At 54.9% G+C, this 10,604-nt stretch overlaps 1 protein-coding gene and 1 pseudogene across 1 annotated transcript; both read left to right on the plus strand.

Annotated features, from left to right (window-relative positions):
- Nucleotides 1–719: 719 nt before the first annotated feature.
- LOC125520770 lies at nucleotides 720–1,616 on the plus strand. The gene has a single exon (XM_048685786.1). The coding sequence runs from the start codon at nucleotides 880–882 to the stop codon at nucleotides 1,267–1,269; it is 390 nt and encodes a 129-aa protein (XP_048541743.1). The 5' UTR covers nucleotides 720–879; the 3' UTR covers nucleotides 1,270–1,616.
- A 1,090-nt stretch (nucleotides 1,617–2,706) lies between these two features.
- LOC125518989 lies at nucleotides 2,707–3,616 on the plus strand (annotated as a pseudogene).
- Nucleotides 3,617–10,604: the final 6,988 nt, after the last annotated feature.

Genomic DNA, 10,604 nt, shown 5'->3' on the forward strand with positions numbered 1-10,604 from the left:
TTTAACTTTTTAGTTAAAATATTTTCAAAATGTAACTGTTTGCGTTCGGTTTGTACGAAATCCGTCATGTTGGTATGAAATCCGCACTTGTTTGCACGAATTTCATTCGGTTGGTTTGAGTTGCTGTCAAAATGTATGCGGGTAGCGTTGGATGGTTGGCTCTGTGTCCGTGTCCACGAACGGATGCTGGATTTTTTACGGATTGCCAGATGCCCTAAATAGCATACGTGGAAATGTAAAATTTGTAGGACTTATTAATTTGACCCAAATTTTGCCCAAAATTCCGTGAAAAATGGGATGCCTGATTAAGAAGGGACGATATGGACGTTGGTGAATTTTCCACGGTCAATTCAACACCTCGACCGATCTACAAGTTCCACACCCGTCACTGTCTAGCTATAATGCCCCGTAATTTTCGCACAAACAGAAAATTTTAGCACCACAAGTGGTAAAGAAGATCACCAGGAGAGAAGATGCCGCTGTCTAATCCGCACGAGCCCTTGACCGCCTGGTCCGCCCCCGATCTCTGACCGCGCCTCCCGACTGGCTCGTATCTTTGACCGGTCCGATCGCCTGCCGTTCCAGCACCCGTGCCTCTTCTCTCGCTGACAGGGAGGCCCACCCGACGTGTGCCCCACCTGTCATGGGCTTTACGCTACAGTGGAACCCGTTGCCATAGAGTTTGGCTTAGCTACCGAACCTATATAAACTCGCGGCTTCTGCAGCCAAGCGGACACATATCTTCTGTTCGCCGTCATCAACTCATCACACAGCACACACCAGAAGTAAAACGAAGAAAAGAGTCGTCGTGCTCGTGCGTACGTGCAGCTTAGCCACACCTTTGCATCCGGGAGGAGTGACAAGGGGGAGCATACATACATGGCGGCGGCCATGGAGCGGAGCAACGGCGGCGGCGGCGGCGTGAAGGTCAAGTTCATCGAGACGCAGTTCGTCAGCTCCGACGCCGCCAACTTCAAGTCCGTCGTGCAGCGGCTCACCGGCAAGTACTCGAAGATGCCGCCGCCGCCGGCGGCCTCGGTGCACAGGCCACGCCCGAGGCCGTGCGGCAGAGCCGGCCAACAAGGGCGGCCGTGCGTCTCCGGCAGCGACCAGCTGACGACGGCTGCGCCGGCGAGGCCAACGGGGGCGGCCATCGAGCCGCTGCACGTGGGAGAACTGAACGAGCTCTGCGACTTCGCCGACCTGCTCTACGCCGCCCCGAGCGCGCGGCGCCACGGCGGCAGCGTCGTCAACGGCTTTCCTTACTGATACATGGCCCGTGAAGAATCGTGTTGCCCTTCTCCCCTTCGAGGAGGCTTTGTGGAGGAGCACGTATTGGTTTGAGGATTGCAGTTGCAGTACTGGCCCAACATATCGTCTTGTTCAATTGCGCACTGAGAGCGCCAGATGTGATCTTCCTCGAACACAAGTGGAAGTGAGAGGAAAATACGAAAATGTATGAATATATTGTGTTTGGTGAAATGGGAGAAGAAAGAGATGGATATGTATGCTGACAAACTAAGCTAGGCGTATCGTTTTCCTGTCGGGTTACATGGGCAATTGCAATTTGTAAATGTACAATTGGGTCATATCTGTAGTAGAATTGGAATCGCTCATGATGTTTCCGACCTTTTGCAGAACTGTGTGATAGGATTAGAATTAGAATCTTTGTGGAATCACAAAAAGAAAAAGAAATACTACTATAATCTTCAGCGAACATGTCCCGCACCTGAATCCTCTGACATGAACTGAACGACTAAACCCAGGAAGAGACGTCCGTCTACGACTCTACGCTCTGCCCTTGGCCTTGCCGGCATCTGCAGGCAGAAATCACATATTTGACCTGAAGGCGAAATCAAATCACAAACTAACTTGTTTTTGAAAAAAATTCACTTTACTGATCCTTTCGTGTGGCGCCCGACAGTTAGGCGCCGCACACTATTATACAGCGCCTCTGCCTTAGGCGTCGCACCTCCTGCCAGCATGGCAGCCCTGATCCAGTTGCGGCCCCACAAACAGCACTGCAGCGCCTAAGTCTTAGGCGCCACACTTGTAATGTGCAGTGCCTAGCGCTTAGGCGCTGCACAGTGACTTAAAGCGCATCGGCCCAGCCCGACCAGGCAGTTCTTCCCCCTCTCCGCTCTCTGGACAGAGAGCAGCGGCGGCGCCCCCATCGAATCCCCTCCCCCAATCCCTCTCAGATCTGAAGATTTGATCCGTGGATTCGATCTCCAATCCATCCTACTAGGTAAACTCCTCCGTTCCTTTTCTTTTCCTCCATAAATTTGTTGCCATTTTAGAGATTTGTCCAAGATTTGATGGAACCCTTGATTTGCTTGATTTAGGATGTGTAGTCATAGTGGTAGTACCGTAGTGTTGTTGCTTAGTTCACAATTTATGTTTCTTGTTAGTGAAACCCTAGATTGTTTAGTTTTTTTAGATATATATGAGATGCCTATTTTTATAGATAACTATGAGATGTTGAGTTTTGTAGACATATATGAGATGTTTGTTTAGATATATATTAGATGTTGAGTTTATTTGAAATATTAGATGTTGAGTTTATTTGAACACATATGACATATTCATTGTGTGAGAAGGAGATGTTGAGATTCTTGTAATTGAACACATATTAGATGTTTAGTGTATACCGATATTTGAGATGAAGGTGAACTCATATATGTTTATTGTTAGAACTTTGTAAGGATGGTTTGGCTTCTCGACGATGTCTACGACCCGAAACACCGGGCCTACATGATGTGCGAGAAGGAGATGGTAATAACGAGTAATCTAAATATTTTGCAAATTTGCCTTAAGTTGAAATTTACATGCCCTAAGATTTGTCATTACTTGTTTTTTGCAGAAGCTTGAACCTGTGAAGATTCAGTATCACGGGGTCTCTGGTCTTGCCATGCCTTACGATGAGCGGTACACACCGTACATCAAGCAGGCAGGACTACTCCCGTGGATTCAGTTGGTCAGCCGGTCCACGCCGAATCTGAACGCTCCACTGGTGTCCGCTCTTGCTGATCGGTGGAGGTCGGAGACGCATAGTTTCCATCTTCGGACTGGGGAGATGACCGTGACGCTCGAGGATGTCTCGTTGATCACCGGTCTTGCTATCGACGGGATGCCTCTCTGTATGAGCACCGATTCTGATGGGTGGCACGAGCAGATGATTGCTCTTATCGGCATGGCTCCTACCGAGGCTGAGGCTGATGTAGAGGAGGGATAAGAGAAGAAGAAGAAGAAGGAAATGAAAGCAGCCGGAGCTGCTTTCATGTGGATTCAAACTCACTTTGCGACGTGCCCTCCGGATGCCACTGATGATGTGATCCAGACACATGCTCGTGTCTACATGTGGTATGTTGTGTCGAGGACTTTGTTTCCTGACTCCACTGGCAAGAACGCTCCATGGATGTGGCTGAAGGCGTTGACCGTCTTTGATGGCAAATGGAGCTGGGGTTCAGCGACTCTTGCCTACTTGTACCGACAGGTAGTTGGTCTGTTTTGTGATCAACTCATTTCTTCATTAGCAATGCAAGCTTGCTGTCAAGTTAACATTTTTTTTCTTTCATATGCAGCTGGACGATGCGTGTTGCAGGATCACAAGTAGTGCAGGTGTCGGTGTCAAAACCAGCGGATCTCGGGTAGGGGGTCCCGAACTGTGCGTGTAGGCCGGATGGTAACAGGAGGCAAGGGACACGAAGTTTTACCCAGGTTCAGGCCCTCTTGATGGAGGTAAAACCCTACGTCCTGCTTGATTAATATTGATGATATGGGTAGTAGAAGAGTAGATCCACCACGAGATCGGAGAGGCTAAACCCTAGAAGCTAGCCTATGGTATGATTGTTGTTCTATATGTTGTCCTACGGACTAAAACCCTCCGGTTTATATAGACACCGGAGAGGGTTAGGGTTACGCAAAGTCGGTAACAATGGTAGGAGATCTACATATCCGTATCGCCAAGCTTGCCTTCCACGCCAAGGAAAGTCCCTTCCGGACACGGGACGAAGTCTTCAATCTTGTATCTTCATAGTCCAGGAGTCCGGTTGAAGCTATAGTCCGGCCATCCGGACACCCCCTAATCCAGGACTCCCTCAGTAGCCCCTGAACCAGGCTTCAATGACGACGAGTCCAGCACGTAGATTGTCTTCGGCATTGCAAGGCGGGTTCCTCCTCCAAGTACTTCATAGAAGATTTTGAACACAAAGATAGTGTCCGGCTCATGGCCAAGCCTTTATTCGAATCGTTTTATTATCCCACCTCAGCGCGTCATGCGAGGTGGTTTCCTTGGCACGTCTTGTTAAAGCAGAGATCGTGTCCCCTTATTCCAGGATTCTCATCAATACGGGCGTGGGTAACCCAACCGCTTCTAGGACTCCTAGACTATAGCCAAGTCCAAACGGCCACGGAGAGGACGCTTGATATTCACCCTCTTTACAAAGGGACAAGGCTTTTATTTTTTCCCTCCCGTGCTCAATCGAATCCTTCCCACACCTCAAGCTCAAACACCCAAAGTTCAGGTCAGGTGCTCCGAACCTTCAATCATGTCCGGATCTAGCCTTCAAGGCCGATGGGTGCCTTCCTCCGTCACGGAAGAAGACATCAAAAAGTTGAGGGAGGCCAGATATCTGACCGCCGAGGTTTTGCATCGGCTGCCTGCCCGAGGGCAGGCCGTCCCCTCCCCCGAACCCAACGAGAACGTCGTGTTCGTCTCCCACTTCCTCCGAGGTCTAGGCCTTACTCTGGATCCTTTCGTCAGGGGTTTGATGTTTTATTACGGGCTAGATTTCCATGATCTAGCTCCGGACTCCTTTCTTCATATCACGACATTTATTGTCGTGTGTGAGGCCTTCCTCCGGGTTACCCCTCACTTTGGCCTATGGCTCAAGACCTTTGAAGTAAAGCCGAAGATGATCGAGGGGCAACATGCAGCGTGCGGAGGTGCCTCAATATGCAAGATGACAGGAGCTCCATGGCCCAAAGGTTCCATTCCAGAGGTGTCTGAATTGTGGCAACAGGAGTGGTTCTACATCACGGCTCCTAGAAGTGCCAAGTGGGCGGCCGCCCCTGTTTTCCGCTCGGGCCCTCCACCACCACTGATGTCATGGATCAGCAGAGGTCTGAGCTGGGGTCCAGCCAAGGACATGCCTATGCTGCAAAGCCGCATTTGAGATCTCTTCAATGGAGATTTTAGTTTGGTTGCGGTAATACAAGTTATGCTGGTTCGTCAAGTCCAGCCTTGCAAACGCCGGCCCCTTCGCTTGTGGGAGTTCAATCCCGAGGGACCGCGTGTCATTCAAAATTTCCTCGGCCTGACGCACGAGGAGATGTACAAGTCATTCTTCGGACCTCAGGTAGAGTGCCCGGAAATCACCGAGGACGTGGGCCTGAGCAGTAACCGCGCCGCCGAACAGGTAAGGAATCTTCCGGCCGAACATACTATCACTCATTTGTTACGAAGTTATTTTTGAGAGCTCGCTTTTTGACCAGGACTGGCTAACAAAGGCGAAGTTGATTCGGTGTTCGGCCCCCCTCCCTGAGGGTTTGGACAATCCGGTATTGGAAAAGATGCTCCAGGTCGCACCTTGCCCGGAGCCCTTGAAGGAAGATACTAGGGAGGATAATACGGGCGGACACGGGCCCCCAACGCTGCCCATTCTAACCAAGGGAGCGAGCGTCTCCATGAAGGAAGACGACCGGAGGAGGAAAAGGACTGCGCCCGGGGATTCGGAAGCCGAAGCTTCCAAACGGGAGAAGAAGTCCCTTACAGAGGGTCCTACCTTGGGGGGTGCTGTTGCCGCACAAAGTCCGCGGGGGGATCAATTCTCCAGCGAGTCGTAAGTGACCCGAACTACTTTAATAGTACAGGTATGCCATCTTTTTCTTCTGAGAAAATAACCACCGAATATATCTCTACAGTTCGGGCCTTAGCCCCTCTCAAATGAGCTCGTCTTCGGGGGATCTTCTTCCAGAGATGATGGAGAGCGAAACGCCTCCTCCGGACTCCTCCTCTCCGGAAGCGGGCGACCCCGAAGTGTCGTCGCGGAGGGCCTCTCCGAGTCCGGTGAGGCCAGAAGATAATCCCATTGACCCCCGAAGCTCCCAGTGTCCGGCTGCCGAAGAGAGCAGACAAAAGAGTCCGGCACCATCTGGTGTGCGATCGGATGTTCTGAGGGAGTTGGTGGGCGAGCGGCCATATCAGATGAACACCGTATGCTGATGAATACGATGATGGAGAGAATCTCGTCCGTCGAAAGCGGATTGCATGAAGCTTTTATGAGTCTACTGACAGGCTTTGAGGTACGTAAAATAATGTATGATAGTCCTGCACATGCTAGGTGTGCCCTGTGTAGATAGTAGCCCCTGAGACTCTGGTTGTCGTCGGAAACGACGACGAACAGAGGATCATATTTCCAGGTAATAACCATACTGCCTCTATGTGCAGGTGATGGAAGCTCCGGTGGCTAGCCGGACAAGCGAGTTTGCCCATTTAAAACGACAGTTGGATGCGGCAGACGCCGACATCGAGCTTGTTAACAAAAGGCTTGACGAGGCATAGGGTAAGTGTCATTATCTGGTAAACGCCACATAGTAAGAGCAGCATGATGCCAGTATCTTTAATATGTTGTGACTGCAGATGGAGCTGCCACTGTTGAAGCCTTGCGGGCAGAACTTGCCCGAGCCAAGGAACAAGCGAGGTTTGGTAATGCAGCTGCTTTGAAGGCGGCCGAAGAGTTGAAAGCCAAGAAGGCCGCGCATGGCGAGAGCCGAGATAAGATGGCCATAGAATTAAAAGCTGCCGCCGACCGTTGCCGGGTTCTTGAAAAGGAAAGCCTAGCGAAGGCATCGGACCTTGAGAAGGCTGCTGCGACGAAAAAAGACATCCGCTCTGCTATGAGGGCGAAGAAGGAGGAGCTGTGTGAAGCCGGGGATATTGTAGCTGGGAAATCCTTTATGTTGCGGAGGAAGTTCGGAGATCCACGGTATGCCCCCCTGGATCGGCTGTGGAGTTCGAAGGATGTGTATATAGATTTGGCGGCGAGCGCTGCCGATGCGGCCAAGTACCTCCAGGGTCAGACGGACCGTGAAGTGGACCAGCTGTTTTGGAGATAATTCCATTCTCTCGAGCGTCCGCTTTCATTGACTGACCAATTAGCCGAATGGGCCGAACTGAATAGGTTGTCCGGACTCGCCATGAGGTCTGTTGTGGATCAGCTATGGCCGGAAAGGCCAAAACCGAACAGCTATTTCATCTTGGTGCAGCAGCTCCTTGACGTGGTGCCGCGCATTGATGCGATGAAGAGGTCGGCGTGCATAGAGGGCTCACGGATGGCCTTTGCCCGTGTTAAAGCATACTGGGCGGAGATGGATGCTACCACTGTTGCAGGGCGGGATTCGGCCATAGGCCGAATGGCTGCTGAGCACTACTTTGAAGAAGTTCTTGAGGGTGCTCGTTTGATAGAGACCCAGTGCTCAAAAAATATTATGTTTGAGTGATATGTAATCTCGTTGTAAGCGAAATGATTTTATAAATTTTTGTCGGAGTAAGTGACCACGGGTAGCCTAGCCGGCTCCCCCTGGCCTTTCTGAACAAATTACGAGCCGATCTGGCTCTCACGAATCCAAGACATGGGGCCGCCTTCCCCTGGCCGGCTGTCTCCCAGGCCGGCTATCGGAAGGCGGCCCGACTTCAGCCCTCATGAAGAAAGCCGCGGGAGGGCCGGCTCCGAGGAGCCAGCTGCGAGAAGGCCGACTCCAAGGAGCCGGCTCCCATAAAGCGGTCGAGATCGTACCTTCGAAGTCTGCACCCACATAACGGCGATGTGACGGGGCGTGGCTACAGTAAGGCTGGCCACCCCCAAATCCCGGAGCACGCCTGGCACAGTGCGCCGTACGGGTGGCCATGACCCGTCCGGCGCAGCACTGTTGCCACGTTGACCCTGATGTCATCCACGATGGGCTGCCAGTACGGCCCACGGGCGTTGGCCCCCTTAGGGCAGAGAGACACCCGAAGGCGGCCAGACCTCCCCCAATCGGCCCAAGATAGAGCCGGCTCCCCACAGCCGGCTTGCCACCTCCCTCGAAGAAGACGCCCCATTAAGGAGACAAGACGCGGAGGGGCTACAGTGATCGCCCGCCGGACGGCAGCACTGTAGCCACGCTTACCTCGGCGAAGCCCTCGTCACCAAGATTGAGCAACAGTAACCAGCCACCGACAAGGCCCTGGACAGTGGGGCCTGCCTGTCAACCCAGGAGCCGGCAGCCGGCGGGACCCACTAGTCGGCGGGCCCCAGCAGTCAGCGCGGAAGCCGGCGAGCATAGACACAGATGGCTGGGCCCCATGCCCAGCCGGATTACCATTGTACCCCCGGGGGGTAGGCCTATTTAAACCCCCCGGGACACCCATGCAAAGGGTTGATCCCTGCTAGTTTTAGACACCACATAGGGAGGAGAAGAGAGCAAGCAGACCCCTTCTTCCTCCTCTCGCCAAACAGCTCAAGGAGCATCGTGTAGCTACTTGTTCATCGAGTGATCATGCGGAGACCCCGCAGAGCAGAAGTAGGGGTGTTATCTCCACGGAGAGCCCCGAAGCTGGGTAAGATTCGCCGGCGTGCATGTCTTCGCCCCATCCCGTTTCCAGGCACCGGCGATGTTTTACTGGCTCCCACAATGATAAGCCACCCGTTGGCATATGTCGCACCTACCACCCGACATTTGGCGCCCACCGTGGGGCCAGGTGCACCGTCGTCCGGAGACCTGTTCTGGACGGGAACCCTCTTCCTCCCCCGCGAGCGTAGCCAGCCCGGCACGTCCGATGGTGCTTGCCACGACGCGCTGCAAGGCGTCACCAACGCCTGCGCAGCGAGCAGCCTCGCTGATCTCCTCGACAAGACCCTCATCTCCGACGAGCTCGCCTCCGACGCGGGCACCGACCACCTCGTCAACCTCCTCGGCTGGCTCCATGTCTCCGGCGAGCCTGCTGTGGACTTGGAGTCGGTTGGCTCCACCGATCCGATGCCTGTCGACTCCGACACGGCCTCATTCGACACCTTCCCCACCAACGTCACGATCTACAACGACCCACTTCCCCGAGCCGATGGCTGCGACGCTGTCACCACCGAGGTGATGGTCATCGGCCAAGACGGCGCTGCTGACGAGAGCGCCCACGACGCCCCGCACGCGGCGGTCCACAACTTGTCCATCCCCCTCCCGGCCGACGCGATGCTGAAGCACTGGAGGCTCGCCGCCTCGCTCTCCTCGCGGAGGGCCGGAAATTGGTTTCCATGAGACGCCTCGCTGAGGCCCACCGACGCGAGGCCGACCGCGCCACCTTTGGCATGCCGCCCCCAGGTGGGCCTAGCCGGGCCGGCGTTGTCAGACAGCGCGGCGCTGTCGTTGCCGACACGTTAGGAGTCGACCGCCCATTCTATGCCACTCCACTCGAAAACCTGCGTGCCGCCCAGGCGGCCGTAGACGAGCTAGACGGACTGGGGGCCGAAGAACTCCCCCACATGACTCGACGCATCCAGCCGCTGATCGATGCAGCCGCGCAGCGGCACGAAGCCGACGCCCGCGCGGAAAGCCCTCCCCCGCGCCGAGATCACGGCGCGACGTCCCGGACGCCGACTGTGGATAGAGACCGCACGCGGCGCGAGAAAGAGCCGGCTGCCAGCCAAAGCCAAACCCGGATCTCCATCGAGCGAGACGCAGAAGGCCACCCTCGGGCCGTGGAGTGGCGGGGCAACCCGCCTCCGCCCCGGCCCCGTGGAGAGAGATATCCCACCCCGCCGCCTGTTGCGCATCCGACTCTCAGCGGCCGGCTAGGTCGCCGTGAAGGAGTCGGCGAGAACGACGCCCGCCATCGGATCGACCGCCTGGCGCGATCCCTGGCGCTGGAAGAAGAAGACGATGTCGGTCCGCCCTGCTTCGGCCCCCGCATCCGCGACGAGCCCTTCCCCAAAGGGTTCTCGCTCCCAAGAGACACGCCCAAGTACAACGGCTCCATGAAGCCGGAAGATTGGTTGATCGACTACTCCATGGCGGTTAGCATAGCCAACGGCAACCGGCGTGTTGCCGTGAAGTACGTGCCCCTCATGCTGCAAGGCACGGCGCGGACCTGGCTCAACAGCCTCAAACCACACAGCATCAACAGTTGGCTAGATTTCACAGAAGCTTTCGTCCGCAACTTCACCAGCACCTACAAGCGGGCTCCCAAGCCCAGACAGCTCTCCTTGTGCGTACAAGGCCCCGCCGAGTCCACTCACGACTACCTCACGCGTTGGGCCGAGCTCCGCAACTCTTGCGAAGGGGTGCACGAGGTGCAAGCCATAGAATACTTCACTGTCGGGTGCCGAGAAGGCACCCTCCTCAAGCACAAGCTTCTCTGCGACGAGCCGACTACCCTCGACGAGCTTCTGGACATAGCGGACAAGTACGCCACCGCCGACTCCTCAATGAAGACCGAGCTCCGGGTAGGCGTGTCCGGGAAAGTACTCAACCCGGCGCCCAAGACGCCGGCTGGGGATTCCGACCGACGCCCACACTCGAACGACCACAAGCGCAAGGGCCCTGCACCGCCTCCCGTCAGCCGGCAGGTG

The sequence above is a fragment of the Triticum urartu genome, chromosome 7 (genome assembly GCF_003073215.2).
Source record: "Triticum urartu cultivar G1812 chromosome 7, Tu2.1, whole genome shotgun sequence".
NCBI lineage: Eukaryota > Viridiplantae > Streptophyta > Magnoliopsida > Poales > Poaceae > Triticum > Triticum urartu.

Bases quoted from the DNA above. Each gene is read 5' to 3' on its own strand.
- LOC125520770 (XM_048685786.1), top strand. From the start codon at position 880: ATGGCGGCGGCCATGGAGCGGAGCAACGGCGGCGGCGGCGGCGTGAAG.